The sequence below is a fragment of the Leptonychotes weddellii genome, chromosome 7 (assembly GCF_054177405.1).
Source record: "Leptonychotes weddellii isolate Sample4059 chromosome 7, ASM5417740v2, whole genome shotgun sequence".
Taxonomy (NCBI): Eukaryota; Metazoa; Chordata; class Mammalia; order Carnivora; family Phocidae; genus Leptonychotes; species Leptonychotes weddellii.
Genome location: NC_138375.1, coordinates 31,371,105 through 31,399,001, shown reverse-complemented (window position 1 = coordinate 31,399,001; position 27,897 = coordinate 31,371,105). Strand labels below are relative to the sequence as shown.

General features: G+C 39.6%; 2 protein-coding genes across 10 annotated transcripts in view; both read left to right on the top strand.

Annotated features, from left to right (window-relative positions):
* Positions 1 to 1,712, top strand: part of C7H5orf34 (chromosome 7 C5orf34 homolog) — a 24,427-nt gene extending 22,715 nt beyond the window's left edge. Inside the window, exon 9 of the mRNA XM_081826098.1 lies at positions 1,267 to 1,712. Within this exon, the coding sequence (XP_081682224.1) occupies positions 1,267 to 1,460 (194 nt within the window). The 3' untranslated portion in view covers positions 1,461 to 1,712. The remainder of the gene's footprint in view (positions 1 to 1,266) is intronic.
* Positions 1,713 to 3,418: 1,706 nt separating this feature from the next.
* On the top strand, positions 3,419 to 25,605 carry TMEM267 (transmembrane protein 267). 9 transcript variants are annotated; one of them, XM_081826102.1, is made up of 7 exons: positions 3,419 to 3,561; positions 6,032 to 6,146; positions 11,190 to 11,376; positions 13,218 to 13,311; positions 15,948 to 16,335; positions 19,276 to 19,612; positions 19,768 to 25,605. In XM_081826102.1, exons 5-6 carry the CDS (start codon positions 16,024 to 16,026, stop codon positions 19,609 to 19,611), a joined length of 648 nt encoding a protein of 215 aa, XP_081682228.1. In that variant the 5' UTR covers positions 3,419 to 3,561; positions 6,032 to 6,146; positions 11,190 to 11,376; positions 13,218 to 13,311; positions 15,948 to 16,023; the 3' UTR covers position 19,612; positions 19,768 to 25,605. The 9 variants fall into 9 exon arrangements, with proteins under 9 accessions (XP_081682228.1, XP_081682229.1, XP_081682227.1 ...); XM_081826100.1 differs by lacking the exon at positions 3,419 to 3,561 and adding an exon at positions 3,935 to 3,963 and having other exon boundaries at positions 19,276 to 25,605; XM_081826099.1 differs by lacking the exon at positions 3,419 to 3,561 and adding an exon at positions 3,949 to 4,037 and having other exon boundaries at positions 19,276 to 25,605.
* The last annotated feature ends 2,292 nt before the right edge of the window (positions 25,606 to 27,897 follow it).

Below are 27,897 nucleotides of genomic sequence, written 5' to 3'. Positions count from 1 at the left end.
ATGCGGGACTCGATCCAGGGACTCCAGGATCATGACCTGAGCCGAAGGCAGTCGCTTAACCAACTGAGCCACTCAGGCGCCCTCTTTTTTTTTTTTTTTTTAAAGATTTTATTTGACAGAGAAAGAGATAGCGAGAGCAAGAATAAAGCAGGGGGAGCTGGAGAGGGAGAAGCAAGCTTCCTGCGGAGCAGGGAGCCCAATGCGGGGCTGGATCCCAGGACTCTGGGATCATGACCTGAGCCAAAGGCAAACACTTAACAACTGAACTACCCAGGCGCCCCGAGAGAGAATCTTAAGAAGGCTCCATGCCCACTAGGAGTGCCTGGGTGGGTGGTCAGTCAGTTAAGTGTCCGACTCTTGATTTTGGCTCAGGTCATGATCTCAGGGTTGTGAGATGAAGCCCTGCATCAGGCTCTCTGCTGGGTGCAGAGCCTGCTTAAGATTCTCTCTCTCGGGCGCCTGAGTGGCTCAGTCGTTAAGCGTCTGCCTTCGGCTCAGGTCATGATCCCAGAGTCCTGGGATCGAGTCCCACATCGGGCTCCCTGCTCAGCGGGAAGCCTGCTTCTCCCTCTCCCACTCCCCCTGCTTGTGTTCGTGCTCTCGCTATCTCTCTCTCTGTCAAATAAATAAATAAAATCTTTAAAAAAAAAAAAAAAGATTCTCTCTCTCCCTCCGCCACTCCCCCGGGTCCCTCTCTTAAGAAAAATTTAAAAATACACTGCACAGATTATTTATATTCCTATCACTCCTACTTTTGTTCTTTTATTCCCACATCACTTTTCACTTAAAGAAATGTTGAGATTTTAATTCTTTTATCTCCTCCCTATCACCAAACTTCCAAATACACATAGGTACTCTTTCTTACTTTTTTAATTTTTTTTTTTAAGATTTTATTTATTTGACAGAGAGAGATGCAGCGAGAGAGGGAACACAAGCAGGGGGAGTGGCAGAGGGAGAAGCAGGCTTCCCGCTGAGCAGGGAGCCCAATGTGGGGCTCAATCCCAGGACCCTGGGATCATGACCTGAGCCAAAGGCAGACGCTTAATGACTAAGCCCCCCAGGCGCCCCACCTCTCTTATATCTTAACCAGTTTCTTCATCTGTAAGGGGTAGACCTGATAAGTTCTGAAGTACCAAATCTATTATGAATCCAAGGGATCTTCCTAATAGAGAAATAATATTTTAATATGAAGACCAGGCTTTCTGAAATTAAATGTACTTATATAATGAAAAATGCAGGGAAAAACTCCTTAACTAACCAACTTAGTTTTATTGGAAAATAGTGGTATCCTAAACCAGATTTCTAACAAAAAAACCAAAGAGTCATCTGATCATTATGAACCAAAATCTCCAGAAACCTTGCTGGAAGAAGTTAATGAAGAGAGAGTATCAGTGGCATTGAAAAAAACCTCTGAAATCCTTCAGGATATTGACTGTCTTCTATCAAGTTCTAAAAAGTGAAAAATGGAATTATTATAAACCTTAAGGATGTTGTTTCAACTGACTAGTATAAAATTACTAGTAAGCCAAGAAATTATATATATTACTTCTGTGCAATGATTATATAAAAAATGACATTTAACTTTGGAGGTTACCTAACTTGTAAATTTTAAACTATATGTTTATAATGTATTTTATTAATAAAGAACTGTTTTAGGATTTTGAACAATTATTTCAGATTTATGAGAAAAACTTATAAAATTATAGTTGCTGTTTTAGCTTGTGGAGCATTCACTATTAATCCTCAAGTTTTTTTTTTTTTTTTCTTCTTAAATATGCAGAATTGTGTGTATTTGGTCATTTGCTTTTTGGTCTCCAAATATTTTTCAACAGAACTACCAAAAGAGAATTAGATCTTTATATATATATATATATATATATATATATATATATATATATATATACGCAATATTGCTTCAAGCTAAGAATTGGGCACTTCAGCAAAGACCAAATTTTATCTGAATTGTCTGATTATTTTCATTTCTCTTGAACATCTGAAAAAAATTTATGCTACACAAGTGTGTGAAACTAAAATAGCTCATCAGAAGTGCTATTTATAGCAACCTAGTGCTGTTTATTGGGAAAGCACAAAACCACACATCTAATGAGACTTCAAGATTAGACCAATATAGCAGAAATGTTCTAATTTTAACTTCTGATTTCTAGAAAAGACTAGCTTCTTGACATAAAAGAAACAACAGAGGAAACAAGGAGAAAAAGAACAAAACAAGCAGAGCATAGATTAGGAGTGATAATGTCAATGATTTGAATGGGCACAATGTTCTCTTGTTAGCTCTTCTCACCCTGGGCTCCTTGCTACCTTCAGGTTTCAGCACAAATTACCACTTCTTCAGAAGGGCCTCCCCCACTTAGTCTCTACTACATCACCCTATTTATTTCCTTTACAGCACATACTACAGCCATCCAACTTTTGTCTCTTTGTGGTCTAGATCCTCCACTAGAACTTGAGCTCCATAAAGTCATTTTGTAGCCTGTTACCAAGCATTGCGCTTGGCACAAAGAGCATTCAGTATGTGTTGTATAAATGAATCAGTGCCTTTGGGCTGTAGGGTGATTACAGAGAAAAGAATTGTAACAATTCGTTGTTTTGGTTGCAGGCAGCCATCCATGTTGTTCTTCAACAGCTCTAGTAAGCCTAGAGTATAAGACATGTACAGTGCTGCGGTAAGGGCAATGCGAAATTGTTACTGCATTCAGACAGACAAACTGTCCTTAACATGACTAAAAGCACCCCATATTGTGGTTAATGTGATCTTTTTAATTAGCTTTTAAACTATGTGGGTTAAAATGTGTATCATTTTTCCCCTCAGTTGAGTCTTTTCCACTAAGAACCAAGACAAGCAATGAAAAGTTCTAGCATTGAGAAACTGAGCCACGCTTTAGGGTTCTGTGAGAGAGAGGTCTAGGAGTTTGCTTGAGATTGAAGATCTCACTTTCTACTATAGAATTGTCTTTCAACTGTACAATTAATATAACCCCACTACTGCCGTTGCTTTCCATCTCACCCTTGTTTTGAGAAACTACATAGGAAGAAGAAAGCAATTCACCTTTTTGAGACTATTCTTTTGCACCAGTGCTTCCTAGAGCCGATGCCAAGCTAGACATCTTGGTGCTCACTCAGGCGGAAAGGCAGGCTGGGACCTGGTCATAGTCCCATTAAAAAGCTGCATGTTGAGTCCGGTTAATTAGGGTCAAGCTACCTTTTATGCAGTTCTTTTTCCAACTCCTGTGCGTTTAGTAGTCATGATTAAATGGTCAAGCCCTGTCACTGCTGCCACAATAAAGTGGTAGCCCCCCACCGTCCGCCCACAAAGTGGCAAAGAATAATTATCAAGAAATCCCCAAGGGGGCGTTGGAGCGCTATGAAGAAACGGCGGATCTGCCGGATCGCGCGGTCCCTCCCTCTCGTGGAAAAACTCCGGCGCCCAACCTGAAAGACCCGGTAAAGGAAGCCAGAAATTTCTCTATCCCTTCGAGACCCAAGATGGCCCGTGACTCCTAGCTCAAGGTCTGGGTGTTGGGCCCGCACATCCAAAATTAGGTGAGGTCACTTCGTCCCCAGCTTCCCAGCCGCCAGTAAGGGTGCGTCGTATGTCGGCTGCTAAGTCTGGGGCACGGCGCCGGCAAAGCCAAGAACGAATGCTCAGGTTTGCCAGAGGAAACCAACAAGGCACTTTGCACTTCTCACCCCGCTGTCCCAAAGGTTTCCTTATGGGACACGGCGGGGAAGAACCCGTAGTACCCACCACCTCCTCCAAACAAAACCCAGCTATCGGTTCTCGTTCGTTAGGCATGGGGCCGGTATCCCGGCGTCCTCTCCGCCGACGTTTGGGGGCTGGAGCCGCTCTGGCCGGCGGCAGGCTTCTCTATGGTGCCGGCGGCGGGGAGGGGAAAGGGGCGGGGCCGCCGTTAGCGCGGCGTGCTTCAGGCTGGAGAGACGGAGGTGGGCGCGGCTGAGCTCGGAGAGGGCCCGGGCGGGAGGGGGACGGAGTGGACTCCGCCAAACTGCGTCCTGAGGTGGGAAGCCGAAGCCCCAGGTTCCAGATGGAGAGGGCGTGAAGGGGCGGCCAGCGCGCGGGACTCCAGAGGCAGCGGGGTGTGCTTGACCGCCGGCACTGTCTGACGATCCCGGGATGTGCGCGAAGCTCCGGCTTCCTCCGGCTTCGTGGAGCCTTCGAGATTCCACAGGCACCCAGTCCTCGCCTAGGCTCTGTGTCCCTGGCGTTTCCCTGGCCCAGAGCGGGGTGACGGGGTTCTTGTCGGAGTTGCCCATTGCCCTCTTTAACAGGCACGAGAGTCCCAAGCGCCCCGGGTCCCTGAAGGCGTGACTACTGTTAAGTGTGACAGGATCCCTTCCTTGCATAGGAAATGCTATGACGCCAGGGCTTCCTGCCCTGTTTTCTTAATGGGCATTTTAAAATTACTGCATCACACCAGCCTTGGGAAAGAATGATTTGGGGAATTTGCTGAGACTCGATAAATGTTTAAATTCAGAATTGTATGTTTTATTCCTAATGGTGTAGGAACTAAACAAAAGTTTCTGTGAAACTGAGCAGGATTTGTGTTTCTTTCCTTTGCAAATTAGCTGCATTTGGTATCTGCTTTAGGTATTATAGCATTAAAAAATTAAATATATTAGGGGCGCCTGGCTGGCTCAGTAGATGGAGTGTGTGACTCTTGATCTCCGGGTTGTGAGTTTAAGCCCCACATCCGGTGTAGAGATTACTTTAAAAAATTAAAATTTAAAAAAAATTAAATATATTAACTTTCACAGCACTGACACTGAAAAAGACTTATTTGTAAAGCAATACTAAAGGTAGTTATCAGATTTTAGACTGCTTTTACCTCAGGTTTTTGTAAACATTTGTGTGATGGGAAGAGTGAAGCAGATGATATTTACTTTGGGAATTTGTTCTTTGTTTTGGCAGAAAGATTTGTCTAAGATTATTAACAAACTGTATAATAGTGCATAACTAAAGTGACTGGCTAATTATGTTTGTGGAGTTAAGGAAAGGGAAGATTACTACTATGTATACTTAAAAGGCCCCATAGTTGATGATGTTTTACTATAATGGAATGGGGTGTGGCAGTTTGACCCTTGTAGAAAGTGGCTGCAAGTCATGAGGACATGTTAGGCTATTATGAGATAAGAAGTCATCCCCAAAATATTTTTAGTTCATAGGCTGAGGGTTGCTTACCTGCTTACCCCTTGTATTAGTATAATGAAATATTTATTAAATACCTTCAGCACATTTTATGCATGAGAGGCTAACAGAAAATTAAAATTACTACTCTTAAGGGAACTACCCAACAAAAGTAAGTATGTAGAATAAACAGAGTTATGTTACAGTTTTTGAGGTTCCAGTGTCCATTCTATTTGTAGGGGAGTGGTAGGAAGTGGAAAAAGGAAGAAAAAGGTATGAAGAAAAATGGGTACACTTGGGTGTCTTAGAGACAGTAAATAAAAGGCAGTACACTTATAAATGTTCTTTCTCCCCCCCAAAAAATGTTTTTTTCTTATCCTCATACTCAGAATCTAAGCTAAAGATGTTAAATATGTGCCCTAATAGAGTGGAATAGATGTCAGAATTGTGTTTCTGGGACCATAATTATACCTTTATAAAAATGGAAAGAGTATTGTGTTAGATACCTATTACTATATAACAAATCACCCCAAAACTTAGAGGCTTTAAATATTTAACAAGTATTATCTCACTGTGTCTGTGGGCTAGGACTTTGCAAGAGGCTTAGCTGGGTGATTCTGGCCCAGGGGCCCATGCAGTTGTAGTCCAGATGTTTGCAGGGCTCTAGTCATCTAAAAACTTGACTGGGGCTGACGGATCTCCTTCCACGTTCACTCATTAGCTTTTTGTTCCTCTGTCATCAAGCAAGCTGTTGTATACTCTCCATTTATAAAATGCATTTCGTGCTGCCCCATTATGTGTATGTGTTCCTATTCATAAACCATGATAGAATTATATTATTATAAACAATAAGGTTTTCTTTTTCAGGTCACTAAATCTGGATCATCATTTAAAGACTTGAAGTGATCTTTTGATGTTTCACTTTGCTCGTAACACATCATTAGCCTCCCCATCTTTTTAAAATCTGAACTTAAAACACAAGGTTAGTAACATTTAAATATATTTGGGGTGATGAAAATTGTTTCAAGAGTAAAAGAAGATGGGTGTAATGCAGTGGCTTTATAGTGGCATCATGCAATTTGCAATTAAGTGGATAATGACCTCTTATTTTTGTCCCCTTTCTGGGATAAGATGTGAAAATAAATTTGTAATAAATACAGATATAAGCATAGTTTGAGTGGCAGCAGAGCTTTTCTCTTGAACTTCTATGTAAGTGTGTCCAGCCTACATTCTACACTCTTTCACCTGAGTGACCTTCTTTCTTCTTTGGGCTAATTTGCAGGCCACAGCTTACTGAAGGAGGGGAATGTTTCTGCTAGTGTAGCACCTCTCTGGCGTGGTCATTCATTAAAATTTGTGTGTCCCAGTTCCCATCCAGCTAAGTGGATATTGGCATCTGTCTTTGGTTCAAAGGGATATTTTATAAACTTTAAAATTGTATGCACCAAACCTTTAAACATGTGACTTCTTTATCCATGCAAGTGTCAAGAGTTTATTTCGTAAAGTAAAAACAAATGCTTCATAATTTATGGGACTGTCTGAAGTTTATAGAAAGGTTTCATGACTTGGACGTATCTTTTGCCTTTTTTACATTTTGGTCTTGCTTGAAAGTACTTTGAAATCACTCATTTCCTCATCCTGGAAGAATCTACACTTTAACCCAATCTTAGTGCTTTTCAGAACAATTTTAATTATTGCAAATGATCAAGAATTTGAGGATTGTTGTTAATGGAGGACTCCATTATCATTAACAAAACAGTTGTTCAGTACAAAGCAAGTCTTCTTCACCATATGAAAGAATTAAAGGTGTCTATATAACTTTATTTCACCTGGAGATATAGAAATCTTTTGTACAGACTTTGCATATGTCAACTAACACATAAATATGAACAAATTATTTTTATTTTATCAGTTTGACTTATAAGAATTGTATAAAATTTTATTAATGTTTATTGATGTTATATATGCTAATATTTTTATTAATACATATTTTTAATGTTATAAGTATGTTTCTACTTTTCAAAAATTACACCGTTAAGATACTGACTTTAGCATCATGGTCTGAGTTGTTTGATGACTTCTGACTAATTTCAGAGTAGCTTTATTTGTTTTATGGTCATAATAGAAAGACATTAGAAATCTTTAGGGAGGGGCGCCTGGGTGGCTCAGTCGTTGAGCGTCTGCCTTTGGCTCGGGTCATGATCCCATGGTCCTGGGATCTCGTGATACCCAAGCACCCATAATTCCCTAAAGATTTCTTTTTTTTTTTTAAAGATTTGTTATTTATTTATTTGACAGAGAGAGAGAGACAGCTAGAGAGGGAACACAAGCAGGGGGAGTGGGAGAGGGAGAAAGAGGCTTCCCGCTGAGCAAGGAGCCCGATGCAGGGCTCGATCTCAGGACCCTGGGATCATGACCTGAGCTGAAGGCAGACGCTTAACCCACTGAGCCACCCAGGCACCCCATATTTGCTTATTTTTAAGTGATTTTTGATATATATTGTCAAATTGTGTACTAGAAAATTATACTAACTTATACTCCTGTTAATAAACAGAACGAGTGATCATCTTCCTACCACTACTAACAGAAAGCATTAGCAATCTTTTGTCAATTGTACATTGAAATATTGTTTTAATATAATTCAATTGATTGCTAATAAAGTTGAAACCTTCTAATAATTTTTTTTGATCATTTGTATTTCTTCCTTTTCCAAATTGCCTTTTGATAGACATTGCCCATGTTATTATTGGAATACTGATTTTTTCTTCTTAATTTTAAGAGACCTTAATAAAGTAAAACTTTGAATCTTTCCCCATCATAAAGAGAATCACAATTCCTCCATTGTCTTTAACTTTGCCATGTATAAGTTTTATATTCTTATGTAGTCATGTCTATCAATATTTAAAAAATAATTTTGAGGGACACCTGGGTGGCTCAGTCGGTTAAACATCTGCCTTTGGCTCAGGTCATGATCCCGGGGCCCTGGGATCAAGTACTGCATTGGGCTCCTTGCTCAATGTGGAGCCTACTTCTCCCCTCTGCCTGCCGTTCTCCCTGCTGGTACTGTCTCTCTGACAAATAAATAAAAAAAATTTTTTTTTAATAAAAATAATTTTGAGTTCCTCTCTCAAAGTCAAGCTAGCTCAACTATGTAGAAGTCTGTTTACAAATTCATGTAAATATCCCAAACTTGATAACCAAACTGATTACAAAAGCTATCTAATCATAGACATTTTCCAGGACTAGTCAACGAAACTGATTCCCTTTGTTAATTTAACCAGGGAAATGTTCTATCATGTTGCAAAACTCTGATCTGTGTGGATGTGACATTTTAAAACCTAGAGTTGTTTGATTAAACAACTCTACTGTATTGAACTATGCGTTGCACAGATTGAAAGGAGATGATCCATTCTCAGGTTTCGTCTGATCATTGACTCTCTCCAGTATTACTTAGCAATTAAAGCCTAACAGACTGACTACTAGTGTGGACAGCTCTTCCTGTCCAGCATGGTATATTTGTGAGTATGCTGTTCTAATGCAGCTGGAAGAAACAAAGAGCCCACTTTCCATAATATGTGCTGAGAAGGCCAAATACTGTCTTTTCCAGCCTCCCCGGTAGCTAGTCATGTGATGTAGGCCCAGCCAATCGGACACATACCCTGCCCCATCCAAATAGTGCATGAGTTCAAATAAGCAAATACAGTCAAGAGTCTTCCACGGCAGCAGTGGACAGGGCAGCACTGACTCAGTGCCAGTGGTAATACCTGGTGACAGGGGGTTAGGCAGTGTAAGCTGGGCTCCGTGGTGGGGAGGTCTTCACCAGACCAGTTGTCTGGTGTCATTTTCACTGAGGTGCTCGAGGTATAACTTGGAGGCCTGATTCTTGAAACCTGGCTGTGATTTCCCAGTATCCTTTTAATAAATTTGTTTTTTGCATTTACTGCCAGAGTGTTTTCTTTTCCATGCACTTAAGAATCCTAACCGTTACAGGATCAGAGTTAAATAATAATTGTTCCTCTACCAATTTAGAATTATATACACATTCTCCACACCCCCATACACACACTTATTTGATTTCTAGACTTTGTATTCACCTTTCAGTACTTACGTTACTCTGCTTTTCCAAGTTTATTGGCATTAACTCTTTTAAATGAAATTTAGAAACACTTTGTGAAGTTCCTAAAAGAAAATCCCTTTATGATTTTAATTAGATTAATATTAAATTTATAGATTTTATTTGAGGAGAATAACACCATCAATGTCTTCTTACTCAATAAAATGGTCTGGCTCTTGTATTGGTTACATTCCATCAAAGAAGCAGAACTACTTTGCCTGGGATTTAGACAGGGGTTAGACATTCTGTAATTGTGGGGACTGGGAAAGCAGTCTGGACAGACTCCTGCCTCTGAGTCTGTTGTTGAGCCTGAAGGGGGGGTTACAAACCAGCTAGACAGACACAGTCGAGAAGGGAAAGTGGATGTGGAGGAGAGCAGGGACAGAATGGAATCTGCATTGGCTTCTCACCAACTCGTTTTGATGCTGTGGGTGATGATCTACCAGGAGAGGCTAACACCCTTGACCCGGGGATTGCACATGCAGACCCAGGATTTGGAGAAGCTGAAGGAGCTGCAGGCCATTCCGCTTCCCCATGCCAACAAGGCAAGCTAACAGATCATGTGCAAGCTCCACATGCAAGGAAGAACTATACAAGAACTTTACAAGGAAGGGAATTGAAAAATGTGCTTCCAACTAAGCTGAGCTAACATAGTATGAAGCCACCAGAGCTCGAAAGAACTGATTGATCTTTTATGTCCTTTAATACAGCTTTGTTGTTTTCTTCACAAATATTTCCTGTTTAGTTTATTCCTTGGTATTTGGGTTTTTATTGCTGTTGTGAATGTTTTTTCCCACTTTTTTCTTACAATGATTGCTTATATATTATAAAGATTATTTTAGTATTTATCTTGAATTAGCCACCATTTGCAACTTAAATTCTAATGGTTTTCAATGGATTCTCTTGAATAGGCAGTCATTTCACTTGCCAACTAATGTAATTATCTTGTTCTTCCTGGTAAGGTAATGATACATTTCCTTCCCCCCCTCCCTCCGTCCCTTCCTTGCCTCGTTAAGTGGAATGAAACTGCCAGAACAATATTCTGATAGCTTTACTGTTTCTAACTTTTAAGGTAATATTTCTCAGTTTTCATGATTTTGGTTTCTGGTAAACTAGTGTTTCTCAATGTTTAGTGAATATAAAAATTACTTGGTAGTCATACTTGCTAAAAATGCAGATCCCAGGAATGGATATTACATTTTGCTAAATGCCATTTAAGTATTTAATATGCAGTTCCTGCTGGATAACAGATCCAGTATATGAAGATTTTTCATGAATTCATTCAACACTTATTGAGCACTTAGTATGCATGAAAGATATAGTAGTGAAGAAAGTTGACTGAGTCCTTGCTCTCTGAACTTTTGTTTTCCTTCCTGAAATGTGTACAGAGCATAAATACTTGAAAACAAGTATTTTGGCTCTAAAGGTATTACTTGCACCATCATTTAAGCTTAGTTTCTTTGAGCTAACTAGGCCACTCCATTCTTTTTAACCAGGTCCCATTCCCCCTGCTTATGTTCCCTCTCTCGCTGTGTCTCTTTCTGTCAAATAAATAACTAAAATCTTTAAAAAAAAAAAAAAAAAGTGATGAATTATATTGCATTGTGGTCAGAGAATTTGGCCTGAACATTTCCAATATTTAGATTTTATTGAAGTTTTTCTTGTGGATGAGTAAATGGGTAGTTAACTTTTGTAAATGTTTCATGGACAATTGGAAAGAATGTGTTTTCCATGTAAAATGTGTAATTTTAGACCTGCATATGAAATCAAACTTGTAATTATATTATTTAGATTATCTATACCTATTTTTGGCTACTTTATATAATTTACATATCTTACCTCTTTGTGGTTTGTCATGTAAGCATCTTTTTTTTAAAGATTTTATTTATTTATTTATTTATTTATTTATAGAGGGAGAGCAAGAATGCAAGAGAGAGCATGAGCGGGGGGAGGGACAGAGGGAGAGGGAGAAAGATTTTCAAGCAGACTCCGCTCTGAACACGCAGCTTGACTCAGGGCTTGATCCAGCGACCCTGAGTTCATGACCTGAGCCGAAATCGAGTCGGACGCTTAACCAACTGAGCTACCCCAGTGCCCTGTAAGCATCTTATATAACTTTATTTTATCCCTTTTAGTACCACTAAGTCTTTTGCCATGAATTTTGTATTTGATATTAATATTACCATGGCTGCTTTATTTGGCTAGTATATTCTAGATATATATTTTCTCATCTCTTTATTTTGTATATTGCTGAGACTTTGTTTGAGATATTTTCTTATGAACAATAACTGGGATGTTTCCTTTTGTCCCAATCTGTTTCTTTATAGATAAATTTAATACATGTGTGTTTGATGTTTGGTCCCTTTTACTCTTTTGGGGGGTTGGGGTGACAGTAAATTTTTTCTTTTTTTTCCTTTTATGTTTTGCTGTACTGATCAAGTTTTCTTTATTCCTCTTATGTCTTCCTAGTGATTTAGAAGTCCTGTTCCTCCATCCTTTTTCCCCCAGAAATTGTATATAGCTGTTATAATTTCAAAGGCAAAATTATGAAATTCATGATTGTCACAGAGGTGCCATAATTTAGTTTATGTAGAATCCTACAGTCATGATCCATTTCTCTCAGAGCTTTAGTAATGTTGCCCCACAGTATTTTGGCATTTATTGTTGGTATTAATCACATTTTCCTTTTGCAGATAACCTTTTTGGCTGGGGTGGGGCAGGATTTGGAAACTCTAAAGGATTTTATATTTATCTTTTGAATTTATTTTTTTCTTTCAGTGCTTAACTCTTTGTCATTTTTTTCCCCAACAAGCTTTGAGAAAATTCTTCAAAAATGTTCTTACTCACTAATTGTGTTTTTTGAAGCATTCATTTTATTATGCATTGTTCCTGTTGAGCTCTTATTTGGGCAATCAGACTTTTCATCTCCATAAGCTCTTGTTTTCAGAGTGCTCCTTTTACATGAAAGCCTGCTGTTGTTATTGACAATAAAGTATATTCTCTAACTTTTTAACATCTTTGTTGGAGTATAATTGACATAACATTTTGGTACATTTTGATGTATATATGAAACTATAAACCATGAAACTATCACCACAATCAAGATAATGAACACATCTGTTCCCCCAAAGTTTCTTTTTTTTTTTTTTTAAGATTTTTTATTTATTTATTTGAGAGAGAGCGAGTACATGAGAGAGGGGAGGGGCAGAGGGAGAAGCAGACTCCCCGCTGTGCAGGGAGCCCGATGCGGGACTTGATCCCGGGACTCCAGGATCATGACCTGAGCCGAAGGCAGTCGCTTAACCAACTGAGCCACCCAGGCGCCCTCCCCCAAAGTTTCTTAATGCTCCTTTTTTATCCTTCCAGCCCCACTGATCTGCTTTCTGTCACTTAAATTGGTTTACGTTTTCTTGAATTTTATATAAATGGAATCATGTTCTGTATTCTTTTAAAAATATTTCCAAATGAAAATTTCAAATATATAGAAAAGTAGAAGATAATATAATGAACTATAGTATATCCATTACCTATATTAAACAGTTATAACATTTTCCATACTTACTTCATTTATTTACTTTTTAAAAATTAAGACTTTCTTTTTTATTGCAGTTTTTGGTTTACAGAAAAATTGAGCAGATTGTACAGAGTGTTCCCATATGTTACTTCTCCCTCCACACACATTTCTCCTTATTATTAACATTCTGCATTAGTGTGATACCTTGTGACAATTAATACACCAACATTGATATATTGATTGAAGTCCATAGTTACATGAGGGTTCATTCTTTGTGTTGTATAGTTCCATGAGTTTTGACTGTGTACTCTGTTTTTCTTTTCTTTTTGTTTGGCTTATTTCACTAAGTATTATTTTGAAATTCATCAATGTTTTTGTTTGTATTATTTTTTTGTCTCTTTTTATTCCATGTTTTGTTTATCCAGTTGGGTTGTTCCAGTTTGGAGCTAATGTAGATAAAGCTGCTGTGAACATTCATGTACAAGTCTGTGTGTGGGTGTATGCTTGCATTTCTCTCAGGTAAATACTTAGGAGTAGAATGACTGAATCTATGATAGAAGTATGTTTAACATTTTGAGAAACTGAAAAGTGGTTTATCATTTTAAATTTCCTCCAGCAGTGTATGAGAGTTCTGGTTGCTCCACATCTTTTCTACGTTTGGGATGATAAGTCTTTAATTTTAGCCATTCTAATTAGGTATGTCTTGTATCTCATTGTGGTGTTTTAATTTGCATTTCCCTAATAATTAATGAGGTTGAGCATATTTCATGTGCTTATTGATCACCTGTATATCATCTTTGTAAAGTACCTTTTCAAATATTTTGCCCATTTTTGTATTAGTTTTTCTATTATTGTGTTTCCAGAATTCTTTGTTCTAGATATAAATCCTTTATCAAATATGAGATATGCAGATATTTTCTCCCAGTCTGTGGGTTGTCTTTTCGTTCTCGTAACATAGTCTTTCAAAGAGCAGAAGTTCTTAATTTTGATGAAGTTCAATTTATCAATTTTTAAAAAACAGGTCGGCCTTTTGATGTTGCTTCTAAGAACTCTTTGCATAACCCAAGGACACAAAAATATTCTTCCAGGATTTTTATAGTTTTATGTTTTACTTTTAGTTCTGTGATCCATTTTGACTTAATTTTTGTATATGGAGTAAAGTATGGTTTGAGAGTCATTATTTTTGCCTGTGGATATCTGCTTGTTTCAGCACCATTTGCTGAAAGGACTGTCTTTTCTCCATTTACTTGCTTTTGCATGTTTGTCAAACATCAATTGACAGTGTATGTGTGGACCTATCTCTTCTTTTAATTTATTTTATTTATTTATTTTTTTTAAAGATTTTATCTATTTGACAGAGAGAGCGAGAGCAGGAACACAAGCAGGGGGAGTGGGAGAGGGAGAAGCAGGCTTCCTGCTGAGCAGGGAGCCCGATGTGGGACTCGATCCCAGGACTCTGGGATCATGACCCGAGCCGAAGGCAGACGCTTAACTACTGAGCCACCCAGGCGCCCTCTTTTAATTTATTTTATATATATATATTTTTTAAGTAGGCTCCACACCCAGTGTGAAGCCCAACACAGGACTTGAATTCACAACCCTGAGGTCAAGACCTGAGCTGAGATCAGGAATCAGGTGTTCAACCAGCTGAGCCACTCAGGCATCCCTGTGTGGATCTATTTCTGATCACACTTTCTATTCTGTTTCATTGCTCTATTTGTCTGTCTTTATACCAATACCGCACTGTCGTTAATTACTGCAGCTGTGTAAGCCTTGAAGTCAAATGGTATAAGTCCTTCAACTTAGCTCATCTTTTTCCAAGTTGTTTTCCTGTTCTAGTGTTTTGTGTGTCCCTATAAATTTTAGAATATATGTAATGAGCAATGGATAGTTTTTATTACAGAATGGAAGTTGAATCATCCTTAATACATCATTTAGTTATTCTTTAGTCTCAGAATTAAAACAATACAAAACAAAAACTTCAGGTATCACATAATATTGATAACTTTAACTGGATGAATGATTTCAGTATTCTATGCCAGGTAAGTACTCAGCACAGAATTATGATTGCCTTTTTATATCAATTAAAGTGCTGTGGTTAGAGGCAACAGAAAAGAAAAAGGGATTTATTGGAAGAATCCTGGGTTAGCCCATAGAAGTAAAGTAAAGGGTAAGCTGTAAGAACTAGGGCAGCTCTGAAAAACTTAAAGATTGGACCTGAGGAGTTGATGTCCTTATGATTCTTTTTTCATAGGCTGCTCCATGTAGTGGAGCCCAGGTCTGTAAGAAGAAAAGGAACTTTCTCCCACCAGCTCCACTTAGGAAAATTCTAGAAGGAAGTCTGATTGGTCCAGCCTGGATCACCTTAATCACCAGATTATTTATCACTAGTCTAATCACTACTGGAAAATGATGAATTCTTTACTTACTTACTTTAGTAAGTAATTACTAATTAGTAATTACTAATTAATTACTACTACTGATAAGAGAGACAGAGAATTCTAATTGGTCAGCTCCAGAGTTTGGGTATTGTGATGAGCAGTTTTCCTAAAGGAAGGAGGTGCTGTTCTCAGAAGTTTGGAAAATAGTTGCTGGGTACAGAGACACAATGGGTGCCCACTACCATGTAGCACACATTACTGAGAGAGAGAACTATTTGATGACCTCAAAGTAATAGATTACAGTTGGTGGGCTTTCTTAAATTCACCTTGATGCATACTAACATGTAAACTGTTGTTCCTATAAAGCTAATCTATTCTCTTTGGGCTGCATGGCATATTGTATATAACATGTAAGAAGAACAGTTTTGTTATACCTGAAAGTTACTAGGAGAGTAGTCTTAATGTTCTCACCACATGCACAAAAAGGTAACTATGTGAGGTGATGGAGATGTTAACTAACCTTATTGTGGCCATCAGTTCACAATATGTCTGTATATGAAATCATCACAGTATACACCTTAAACTTAACAAGTATTATCTACCAACTATATCTCAATGAAGCTGGGAAAAATAAAATGAAATTACTGACAATGGTCAAAAAAAAAAAGAAATACCAGTTTTTACAGCTTGGTTTTGTATTTGTGAAATTATTGCTCAAGTTGTTTTGTTTAAATGTTACGTGGCATTAATCTTTTCCTCTGCTTTCTATTTTAGGGTGACTGGGAATGTAAACAAGAATAAGCTATTTGTTTCCTGATGGCTTTTAGTATATACTGACGGATTGTCTGGGATGGCATCTGAGGCTGAGAAGACCCATGCTTTACTCCAGTCTTGTAGCACTGAGTCTCTTATTTCCAGCCTTGGTCTGGGGATATTTTGCCTAGTAGCCGATAGACTTCTTCAGTTTTCAGTAATTCAGCAAAATGACTGGCTTCGAGCCCTCTCAGATAACGCCGTACATTGTGTGATTGGCATGTGGTTGTGGGCAATTGTCATTGGAGTCAAGAAGACAACTGACTTTGGAGAAATCATTTTAGCTGGATTTTTAGCCTCTGTTATTGATGTAGACCACTTTTTTCTAGCTGGATCTTTATCTTTAAAGGTAAGAAGCATATATGTTTAATTTTTCTGGTCTTTAATTTCTTTAGCACCATTATATTGATCTTCACAGCATCATTTTAGAACTAGAGAAGATTATCCTTATTTTAAAATAAGAAAGCCCATTCATCCAGCTTTTTTTTGAGCACTTAGTACTTCCTTGAGGCGAACACAGACATGTTGCTAATCAAGTTATTGGCATCACCAAGTGCCAAGGATGCATACAGAGCTAAGGACTCACTAAATGTACCTGAAGAGTTCTGTGCTGGCTTTACAGAGGATGGTACTTAGCCAAGTCTTGAAGGAAGCATTAATCAACTGGTTTAAAGTAATATGGGGGTCATTGTCAGGGTTCTCCTGGGTCTTTTTTCACTGTTCTTTCTTCAGGACCACACTTATAATTTCCCCCTTATTCTTCATGTTTCACAGTTAGTATGCGGCTTCTGAGTGTTCCATAACAGGGGAAGAGCTTTAAGATGATTCCTAGTGCTGGGGAATGACTTCAGTGGATTCATTCCCAGTCCCTTGTGGAGCCAAAGGTGTGCATTTCAATGGGCTGATTAGGGCAAAGTTCCTGGTGGAGAAGTTTGAGGAATTTCATTGAGGTGTTTAGCTATACAATGACCTATTAGCTTTGCAAATGAATGGAGCTTGAAATACAGTTAAGATCATATTTTCTAAGTGTCAGCAGATTTGCCTGCCTTTTCCATGCTTATGACCTGTAAACACTCACAGAGCAAGGACTTTGCTTTGTTCACCACTGGCCTGGAACAGTGCCTGGCTTATCTAGAAGGGTTTCAGTAAGTATTTGTTGAAAAAATGAGAAATGATCACTTCTTCCTTTTATGTGTCACATACCATGTATTTCTTAGAGGTTGTCTCACTTATTAAAAAACTTCAGTAAGGAATCAGTAATTCCTGATTAAAGACAAATTTTAGCTTTTTTGGTGTAGGTGAAGGCAGAATAACATTGTGTTTGAGATTGGAATCAGAAGACATGAGTTTGAATCCTAGTATGTAGTGTTAGAGCACTTTCTTGTCTCAATGTCGTCTTCTGTAAAGTGTGGATTCTGTCATTACTTACCTCACCCGGCGGTCATGGGTGTTAAATGAGCACATTAAAGGACAGACCCCAGCAAATAGTTCACAATAAATGTTAGAGTAGAGATTGGGATAAACTACCAAGCATCATAAAAAGTGTGGTTCCTAAATACATTCATCTAGAATTTATTGTAAGGGAGAAGGAAGAATGTAGCGTAAACTCTTTGACTGATATTCAGTCAATAGGTGAGAGTTAAAGACACGGGTTTAAGGGTTGTGTGACTGCATATGGTGAAGGTATAGTCTCTTTAATGGATGGCCTTGTATTTTAATGGTGGGAAGGTTATGCCTCTAATTTTTTTTTTATACGTACCTAATTTTTTTTTTTACTCCTTCTTTTCCTCTTTACCACCCGGTGTCCAAATGATTCCCCACCCTTCCTTTTTGCCATCTTCTGCCCCAGAACCAGTGCCTCTTAAAGCCTTGAAACATGCACACTTTTTTTTTTTTAAAGATTTTTTTTTTTTTTTTTTTTTTTTTATTTGAGACAGAATGAGAGAGAGCATGAGAGGGAGGAGGGTCAGAGGGAGAAGCAGACTCCCTGCTGAGCAGGGAGCCCGATGCAGGACTCGATCCTGGGACTCCAGGATCATGACCTGAGCCGAAGGCAGTCGCTTAACCAGCTGAGCCACCCAGGCGCCCAGAAACATGCACACTTTTAAGTCCTTGCTTTGTAGGCAGTGCTCTGATCAACCAGGACCGTTTTCAGTGCTTCTCTTTCCAGTGGTAATTTTAGATCAATCGTAGGTCCCCTCATCTTTCCTGGCTTGTGGTGGGAGTGTGAGAGAAAGCGCACTGATGTGGTATGTATTCTAATACTTTAGAGTATTTGAAGTTTTGGGCACTCTGGCTTCTGTCTGTGCTGAGTGGGGTTTGGTATAGTTTTATTTGCCCTTGTCTGTAATGTTTTTGAGGATATGTGGGGAGATTCGGATTTAGGCAGTCTTCACTGCCCTCGGCTTCCTTTTTATTTAGAAATTATCTAATTGAAAATTAGCCTTTAGAGTATGTGTGAGCAAAACCTTACTCAGGAATCATTCAGGGGCGCACCTGGGTGACTCAGATGGTTGAGCATCTGCCTTTGGCTCAGGGCATGATCTCAGGGTCCTGGGATCGAGCCCCGCATCGGGCTCCCTGCTCATCAGGGAGTCTGCTTCTCCCTCTCCTTCTCCTGCTCCCCCTGGTTGTGCTCTGTCAAATAAGTAAATAAAATCTTAAAAAAAAAAAAAAAAAAGAATCATTCAGGGGTTGGTTAACCCTGAAATTTTCATTTGTTTAGTTACTGATTAAATGTTTTGTACTGGTTTAAAATTTTTACTGGAATTTAACTCAACTTTGTAATACTTATTTAAAATAATACAATCTTTCTAAATGTTGTTTTAAGTGCATTCTGAAAATATTCAATGCTAATATAAAGTGGTTATAACAAAAACATTTCCTTTTCATGCCCTTGTTAATAGAATATTTTATTCAGTTGTGAGATTTTTTTCAATGCTTAGAGGCCCCAGATAATTCTCTAAAACTCCAAATTTACACAAACCAGACATTTGGGATATAAATTACATTTGTATTGTGACTTTTCTAAGCAACTAATAGGAAGCTTTAAAAAATTAATCACCATGTTCTTGAGATCTTGGTTTCATTGTTAATGCAGAGAATATCCCACTCACTCTTCTTTGCTTTATATGTAACAGATTTAATACATGTATTCATAGGTGATGCAGAAAATGTTTGCATTGTATTTCTAATAGACTCATAGAAGATGTTTTAGAATATTAAGAAGCATCTACCAAATTTTGTTTGCCAAGAGGGAAATGATACTAGCTACCGCTCTCCCCGGCAGGCTGCTTTGACTCTTCCACGAAGACCTGTTCTTCACTGCTCTACGGTCATACCAGTTGTGGTTCTGACCCTGAGGCTTACTATGCACCTTTTCAAGCTCAAAGACTCATGGTGCTTTCTTCCCTGGATGTTATTTATATCGTGGACCTCACATCATATCCGAGATGGAATTCGTCACGGCCTGTGGATATGCCCATTTGGAAAAACCTCTCCTTTGCCATTCTGGCTTTATGTCATCATCACCTCCTCTTTACCTCACATCTGTTCGTTCATTATGTATTTCACAGGGACCAGGCAAATGATGTCTTCAAAACATGGGATCCATATTGACGTCTGAGGTAACCGTATGCCAGTCTTAGAGAAGCAGGTGGTTCCGATAATGATAATTAAGGGTGGCTGACATTATCAAGTGAATTTTTAACAACATATTATATTTATTATTATAATTCCTGAATCCTCTTGCTCAGGAGGCATGTACACTTTTTTTTTTTAGGGCGCCTGGGTGGTTGAGTTAAGCGTCTGCCTTCGGCTCAGGTCGTGATCCCAGGGTCCTGGGATCGAGCCCCGCATCGGGCTCCCTGTTCCACGAGGAGCCTGCTTTTCCCTCTGCTGCTCCCCCTGCTTGTGTTCCTGCTCTCGCTCTGTCTGTCTCTGTCAAATAAACAAATAGAATCTTTAGGGGAAAAAAAATATCTGATACTGAGAAACAAAACATATGTTTTTCAAAATGAAGAATTTTTAGGAAATTTGCTTTTTCCTTTGTTCTTTCAGGTTGATCTGTTAAAAATGATTAACCTTTATTAGAGAAAGAAAATTTAATTGCAATAAAATTTTACATTTTCATAGTTTAATGTTACTTTGGTATAAAAGTCAGTGTCCTGATGGCACTTGCTTTTTTTCCCCAGTACCATTTGTTGTCTTTAGATTTTCTTACACATTTGTGATTTGTAATGCTAGTGATTGTGTGCCTTATTCTCTGAGAAATGGTGAAGCAATGCCTTATCCAAAGCATATTTTTCTTATCTATTAAGTTAAACAGAGCTGTGTAAATTGTTGTAAAGGTTCACGTTCTTTAGTTTTTCTTTTTGTTGTTAACCAGTTGGTTGCAATCTAATTATGTTTTAGAATCTGTTAGATTTTACATCTGTTATCTTTCAAGAGCAATGATTGTGTCAGTTTGGTTGGTATAATAAATATTATATAGTGGGGGTAAATTTGAATAAGAGATTTTTTTAAGTATATAATTTCAGAAATCCATGGAAATAAAATATCTTGTATCACTTTTTCTGACTAAATTACAAAACTCTACTTTTTTCTTTCTCCATATTAAACAAAGGAATGCCATTAAAATATAGGGCCTTACATAAGAATATCACACTGGCATTTTGGGGGCTGTCCTCTAACTTTTTGTATTAGAATGGGAATTCACTTTGACCATGACTCCTTGCTTAAACAGTAACTACAGATTTTAAGTGTGGGTTTATCCTTGTTCCTTCCTCTACCATCAGAAATGCTCCTTGTCCTCTAAATAGTCTATAACAGTTGTGGTGGTAACCTCTAGAAATATAACAGCCAACTTCCCATGCCACCATTTTGTTTTTTTATCTTATTGAAAAAGTTTGTGTCAGTATAACATTATATTGAAAACAGGATTATATCTTTTTTGCATGTATGTGTTTTCTCCATCCACTAGATGTCCTCCATTCATTTAATGGAGGCTGGTCCACTGATCTGACCTTCCAATCTACTGTGTTCTTGAGGCATGTTAGTTATGCTGACTACTCAGAAGAACTTCCACCATTGAGCTGTTTTCTACTCATCCTCAAGCCTAGTTTCCTTTAAGTGGTGGGCTAAGTTAAAACTCCCACGTATCCTCACCTCCTTTCTTCAACTTAGGCAGCCACCATCACTACCTCCAATCAGGCAGACACTCCCTGGCTCCTTTTTCTTTTGACAATTACTTAGTTTTTCCCATTTTCCCAACTAAAGAGGAGAGGAAATAGGGGCTATTCTGGTCCTTGCTCACTACTGTCATGGCTAAACCTTTTATCTACCACAGTTCTCAGTTTCTTTCATTTGATATCCCAATATATTACTCATTCTCAGTCTTTACCCTCACAGGCTATCCTCTAAGACTCACTTTCACCTTCTTTGATGATATGAGCGCCTGGATCTCTTTTTTCCTTTTATTCCAACCCTTGATTTTATCCTCAGCCATCAGATGACTCACCTGAATATTCCCTTCTTCTTTAACCACTGACTCATCACCACATCACATCAGCCATGAACCAGGACAACAGTCCTCTGTACCTCTTTGGAGGACAATGCTCATTGCTGAGATCTCAAACATTGTTTACTTTTTCTAGACCAGTGGTTCTCAAACTCTAACATACATCAGAATCACCTGTAAGACTTGTTAGAACAGGGATTGCTTGAGATCTACCTCCAGAGTTTTGACTCCGTAGGTCCCAAGAATTTGCATTTCTAACGAGTTCTCAGTTGATGTTGTGAAAGGTGAAATGAAATGGGGTCACTTGTGTCAAGGGGTTTTAAAATGCAGCCGGGAGGCCATTAAGGAGGTGGGCCTTTTGCACATCCTCACTGATGGAACCATGAACTTTTGAACTGGGTCAGATTGCAAATATTCCAAGGACTCAGCCTGAACACCTGCAACTTGCTATAGTAAGAGACTTTGCTTAGCGATAGCCTTAGTAACTAATTATATTGGGTCAAGAGTAGCTTTCTGCTGTCAACACCAATAAAAAATTCTTTGTAAACAACCTATACAAACTTTACTTTTTTGCTTTAAAAACCTGACTTTGCTCTCTAACGGGACACTATTTGGGTTACTACCCAAATTTGTGTACCCCGAATTGCAATTCCTTGATCCCAAGTAAATGTTCTTTCTTAATTATTGCCTCCTGACAATTTTAGGTTGACCATAGGACGCAGCTGTTCAGGAACCCCACTTTAAGAACCATGACTGTAGACCCAACCTGTTTCTTTAACTTCATTCCCTTCCCTCCTCTTCCTTGAGCCAACTCTTTGTCTTATCGATACCTTTAATTTTTCCCAACCTTCCTTTGCCCCCAGGTCCATCCAGTCCTGTGCTAGGTACATTTAACTCTGTTCCTGTCCTACCTATGCAGTGCTACAGGTTACTGTTTACTGTTTCAGCACTCCAATGCCCAGCTATCCTCGTGTACTGTCCAATTAGCCAATCCATATAATCCACATAGTCTGCTTTCCCCAGTTCTGCCTTAGGCCACATGTTTTGAAAGTTGTTACGAAACCCTGCTGACTCGACCGGCTACCTAACTTCAACTGGGGATTTAATAATACTTTGCTTACTACTGAACAATTTTTTTTCAAGTATGGTACCAAACAAGACAAGCCCCAGAATATCTGACCCTATTAGATCCAGCCCCAAGCCAGGAAGCTCACAGCATTCCACCGATCTGAGAAATTCATATTGATACTCAATCTCCACAGTTACTTTGCACTTTGCATAAACCCAAGGCATTGCCCACCTATGTCCCCTTGGCATTTCTTTGCTTCCCAGGAATAATGATGCTAATTTAAGTGTTTCTGAGGCATTTTACCCTTTGCCTGACCTTGCAAGGAGTTTTTTGGCTTACATACCCAGCAGCATTAAGTAATGTTGCTTCGACATTTGGCAAGAGGAGGGGAGTGTCAAATTCAAGCTCTAACACCCGTTCTGATCCCCCTCAGTACTCTGTGTGAGCTTTCAAAGAAAGTATCCATCTGAATTCACACACCCTTTCTCATTATTTATTTTTTATTATGAATATTTGAGAATCATTTCTCAAATATTCATTTGACTTAATTCAAGCCCCACCCAGTTCCCAGGTCAGCAACATTGATGCCATGCACGTAACGTGGAAGGCAGAGAACATTTTCCGAAGATATCTGGGTGATGCTAAATAAAGTATAAATTGTGGGATAGTGGTTACATAACAGACCACATGCAGGTATAACATATCTAAATGACACAGGTCATACCTCACTACCCTCAGCTTTTGCACAAAGTCACAGGAAATGTTTGGAGCTTTTTAGAGTATTCGTGAGAGACCCTGCTATAAAAACCTCATTGTGTGCTGTAGAGGCCCTGCTCTTCTTGGAGAGCCATGGTAAATACTACCCTTCCAACTTCCTGGACTGCCACGCTGTTTGCCCAGAGTCTGTAACAATTGTCCCTCAGTGCTAGGCCTGGTCTCCTGGCCAGCAGAGACTCTAGTGTTTCTCTAGATGCTAAACAGATTGGCACAGGACCACTCTTTGTCAATCTGGCTTCATGAAGGGTGGCATGGAGCCCAGGCCAATCCTTCTGGAAAGGGCTCTGCCAATTTCTCAGGGGTGAGACCCAGAGCCAATCACTCTGCAAGCCCTCTGCTCCCATTTTCACCTATCAATCCAAGGGAGATGGGATTAAAATAAACCTCAGGGGAATCTTTGAAAGGGTAAAAATACTACAAGAGTGAGAAGAAGGAATGGAGAGAGATGGGAAGCCTGTCTACTTGGCCTGCTTAGGGGTTATAGGGTGCATGCCTGTGTGTGTCCCGAATTACTCTTCTTTTGCTTCTATAACAAATTACCATGAATTTAGTGGTTTAAAACAACATAAGTGTATTATCTTACAGTTCTGCATGTCAGAAATCCAAAACAGGTCTCACTGGGTTAAAATCAAGTCATCAGCAGGGAGGTATTCCATCTGAGTTCCTAGGGAAGAATCTGTTTCCTTGGCTCCTTCAGCGTCTAGATGGCCGCCTACATCCCTTGGCTAGTGGCCCCCTTATTCCATCTTCAAAGCTAGCAATGGTAGGTCAGTTTTCTTCACATGTGTCTTTCTGATCTTTGCACTACCAAACTCTTTCCATTGTCACCTCTCTCTCAGGCCACAGCTGGGAAGATTCTCTGATTCACAGATGCATGTGATTATCTTGAGCCCAGCTGGATAATCCAGGCAAAGTTCCCCATCTCAAGGTTCTTTATCACATTTGCAAAGCCTCTTTTGCCATGTAGGGTAATCTATTCACAGGTCCCAGGAATTAAGATGTGGCGATCTTTGGGGGCCATTCTTCTGCTTATCCCTAGAGATTTTTTTTTTTTAAAGATTTTATTTATTTATTTGAGAGAGAGAGCACATGAGAGGGGGGAGAGTCAGAGGGAGAAGCAGACTTCCTGCTGAGCAGGGAGCCCGATGCGGGACTCGATCCTGGGACTCGAGGATCATGACCTGAGCCGAAGGCAGTAGCTTAACCAACTGAGCCACCCAGGCGTCCCCCCTAGAGACTTTTAATTGTTGTTTTGTTGCTGATGGTTTTGTTTGTTTAATATGAGCTGGCAGGACACCTCTCACTTAAGACTGCTCTTTTGAGTCCTGTGCACGGGACCGGAATCTAACCCTGATATCTTTGGACAAGTCACATGTCCTTTTTTGAGCCAATGAGGAAGAGGCCAAATGCCTTCCAAGACTCTTTTCCTGCTCTAACTTTCTATAATCCCAGCTCTTGTCCCAATAATGGTGGGGCTCCTCGAGTTCTGGGGAGATAACCTCCAACTTGTCTTGCCAGAGTTAAGTTTGCTCTTGGGAAGATAATATCCTCCTTTGTTCCTTTGCTATTGACATTATGGTTCTGTTTGTCCTCTATTTTCTCCATGTAGAACTGTTGAATCTTTGTACAAACTATTTCTCTATTTTCCATGAAAAAAAAAAGATTTAAATTCATAAAAGCCTAGGCCAATTAAACATCCATAGTTCATTTGGGTGAAAATGAATACTTGCTCTCATACAACACTGTTTCAGTTGGCCACTGAACAAGTGTTTGATGTTTCTACTCTGTAGCAGGCTTTGTATTAAAAAGTAATGTTCTGGGTGCCTGGGTGCCTTAGTTGGTTAAGCGTCTGCCTTTGGTCATGATCCCAGGGTCCGGGATCGAGTCCCGCATCAGGTTCCTTGCTCAGCGGGAATCTGCTTGAGATTCTCCCTCTCCCTCTGCCCCTCCCCCTGTGCATTCTTTCTCTCTCTTTAAAATAAGTAAATAAATCTTTAAAAAATTTAGTACACATTTGGGCATTTACCATATGGTCAGTTAAAGTAGAATGCTCAGTTGAGGCAAGTGGTAGCTTGGGATAATAGCCCCAGGATATTGGTTATCGAGCAACCAGTGCAAAAATATGTTAATGAACGGGATAGCACTTTCTCATCACACCAGAAGTTCAAATGGGAATTAATCTTGTGGGGGCTGAACCAACGATAGCCCTAACCTTTCTTCCCTACCCTTACTGTTTACTGAGTAGCAATACCTGGGCAGAGGAGGCAAGGACAGGGATGCAAATCTGCATGTCACCACAAGGCACCTGTGAGGATCGAGACGTGATTATTTCATAGGGAGGTGCCAGAGTGGAGCATGGGGTGAAGGAGTGCTATGGGGAGAAGGCTACTGAAAGGGAAGCAGAAGCAGGAAGAGATGGGAAATGATGCTTGCCTGAGGATCCCTCTGAAGGCCCAGGGAGAAGTCCCTTCAGGAGGCTCAAGGGATAAGGCTTTGTCCTAGAGAAAGAATGGCTCACACAGTGTGTGTTCTCTTTGAAGAAAAAGGTGAGGAAGTATCAGGAAGATTGATAGATGAGTTACTCCAGAGGTTACCAAACTTTCTTGGCTTACAGTTGGTGTTCTTAATGTCAGTGATTTTTTCACCATACCACTAGGCCAAAAGAAATACCAAGTAGCTCTGGTTATTTAGTTTGATCCAAATGACTTAATAGTAGTAGTTGGGTGGTGTCCAACAGACATCTGTTGTTTCCCTCAGTAATTTAGAATATCCCACAACACCCCTAAGAGTTCATCCCAGCACCCCAGGGTGCCTTGGCACACAGTTTAGGATCTTCCTTACTAATTTGAATGCAATGGCAGCCACCTTTTTAAGGGCTCGGGTGCTGGGAAGCATCAGTCCCAGACAAGACAAAGATCCAGCTGGAGATCTGTAAGGGTGGTTGTCTTGATTTGGCCCACTTGAGAGAGTAACAAAAGACTCACCCTGAGGAACAGAAAAGGAGGACCCTACCATAGGAATTAATATTGAAATTGTTGTTTCTCTTTCTCTCTTCCTCCACCAGCATGGGTTTCTTGAGGGCAGAGTCATTGTCTGCATCTCTTCCCTAGGGCTGTGCTCAGTGCAAGGAGGAAACTCGAACATTCCATTGAAAAAATGAATGACTGGATGGTTATATTTACTTCATCCTTCCCTATTTTCTTAGAAGATAAGAGCTGACATGTCCTAGATAGTCCTACCTCAGGCATCTTCCCTGAAATGTCAGCCAAAAGAAAGAAAACATAATTATTCAGCTCAGCAAAGACCCGATAGGAGCTTAAAATTTCATTTGTTCTCCACCCTAAGGGAAATGTAAGGGGGAAAGGTGATCTAGGAGTATAAAAACTGGAAAAAGAAAGACATTACTGTTTTATTATTTAAGATTGTGGGGCCTTTTTCTTGATGCTTTTGAAGAAAAGAATAGCTAAATTATTGGGATGGTTTGAGTACAGACTAGCTCTGAGATGGAGGACTCAATTGATCAATCTTTTGTGGAAGATTGACAGCAATATTTTAGGTCCTCATGTTCTTCTAGAACCTGGCCATTCACCACTGAGAGGTGAAGTCTATTTCCCCTGCCCTTCAACACAGGTAGGACTTTTTGACTATTCAGATGAATCGAATGCAGTAGAAGTGAACCAGTATAAATTCCAAGATAGGTCATAAAGGGCAATACAGCTTCTCCCTGGCTCACTCTCTCACTCATGGGGCGCTCGCCCTTGGAAACCCACCACCATGCTGTGAGGAAGGCAAACTCGTCACACGGAGAGGCCCACGTAAGAAACAACTAAGGTTCCCGGCCGACAGCCAGAGTCAACTGCCTGTACGGGAGTGAGTGAGCCCCTCCAGATGATTCTAACTTCCAGCCTCGAACCACTCGGGGTGATGCTGAGTGGAGCAGGTGTGAGCCATCCCCTGCCTGAAAAGTAGACTCATGAGCAAACCAAGTGCTGCGGTACTTTAAGCTACAAATGTTGGCATATTTGTTGTTTAGCCTCAGGTATTGGAACATTGAACTCTTTTTTATCACTGTCTGTATTTGCCAGATGTATGCAGTGGGTAGCAAGAAACACAGAACCCTGGACATAGACATTTCTAGCGCCAACATTTATAAGCTCTATGACCCTGGGAAACTATTTAAACTTATGCCTCTGTTTCCTTATCTGTAAAAGGGAGGAAGAGTTCCTACTTCATAGGATTGTCCTGACCTAATATATGCAAAATGTTTGAAACAGTGCCTACTACAAAATAAGCTCTACTTAAGTATTAGATAGTATTGTGGTGGTGATGGTGGTTTTATAGTTGGTCATATTGGTGTGGTAGGCAGAATTCTTTTTTTTGTTTTTTTTAAAGATTTTTTTTTTTTTTTAAAGATTTTATTTATTTATTTGACAGAGAGAGACACAGCGAGAGAGGGAACACAAGCAGGGGAGTGAGAGAGGGAGAAGCAGGCTTCCCGCCGAGCAGGGAGCCTGATGCGGGGCTCGATCCCAGGACCTGGAATCATG

What these genes read in the sequence shown, in the direction of transcription:
- TMEM267 (XM_031024165.2), top strand. Translation starts at nt 16,024, where the DNA reads ATGGCATCTGAGGCTGAGAAGACCCATGCTTTACTCCAGTCTTGTAGC. An exon ending in CTGGATCTTTATCTTTAAAG is followed by an intron (nt 16,336 to 19,275) that starts GTAAGAAGCATA and finishes TCTCCCCGGCAG; the next exon opens with GCTGCTTTGACTCTTCCACG.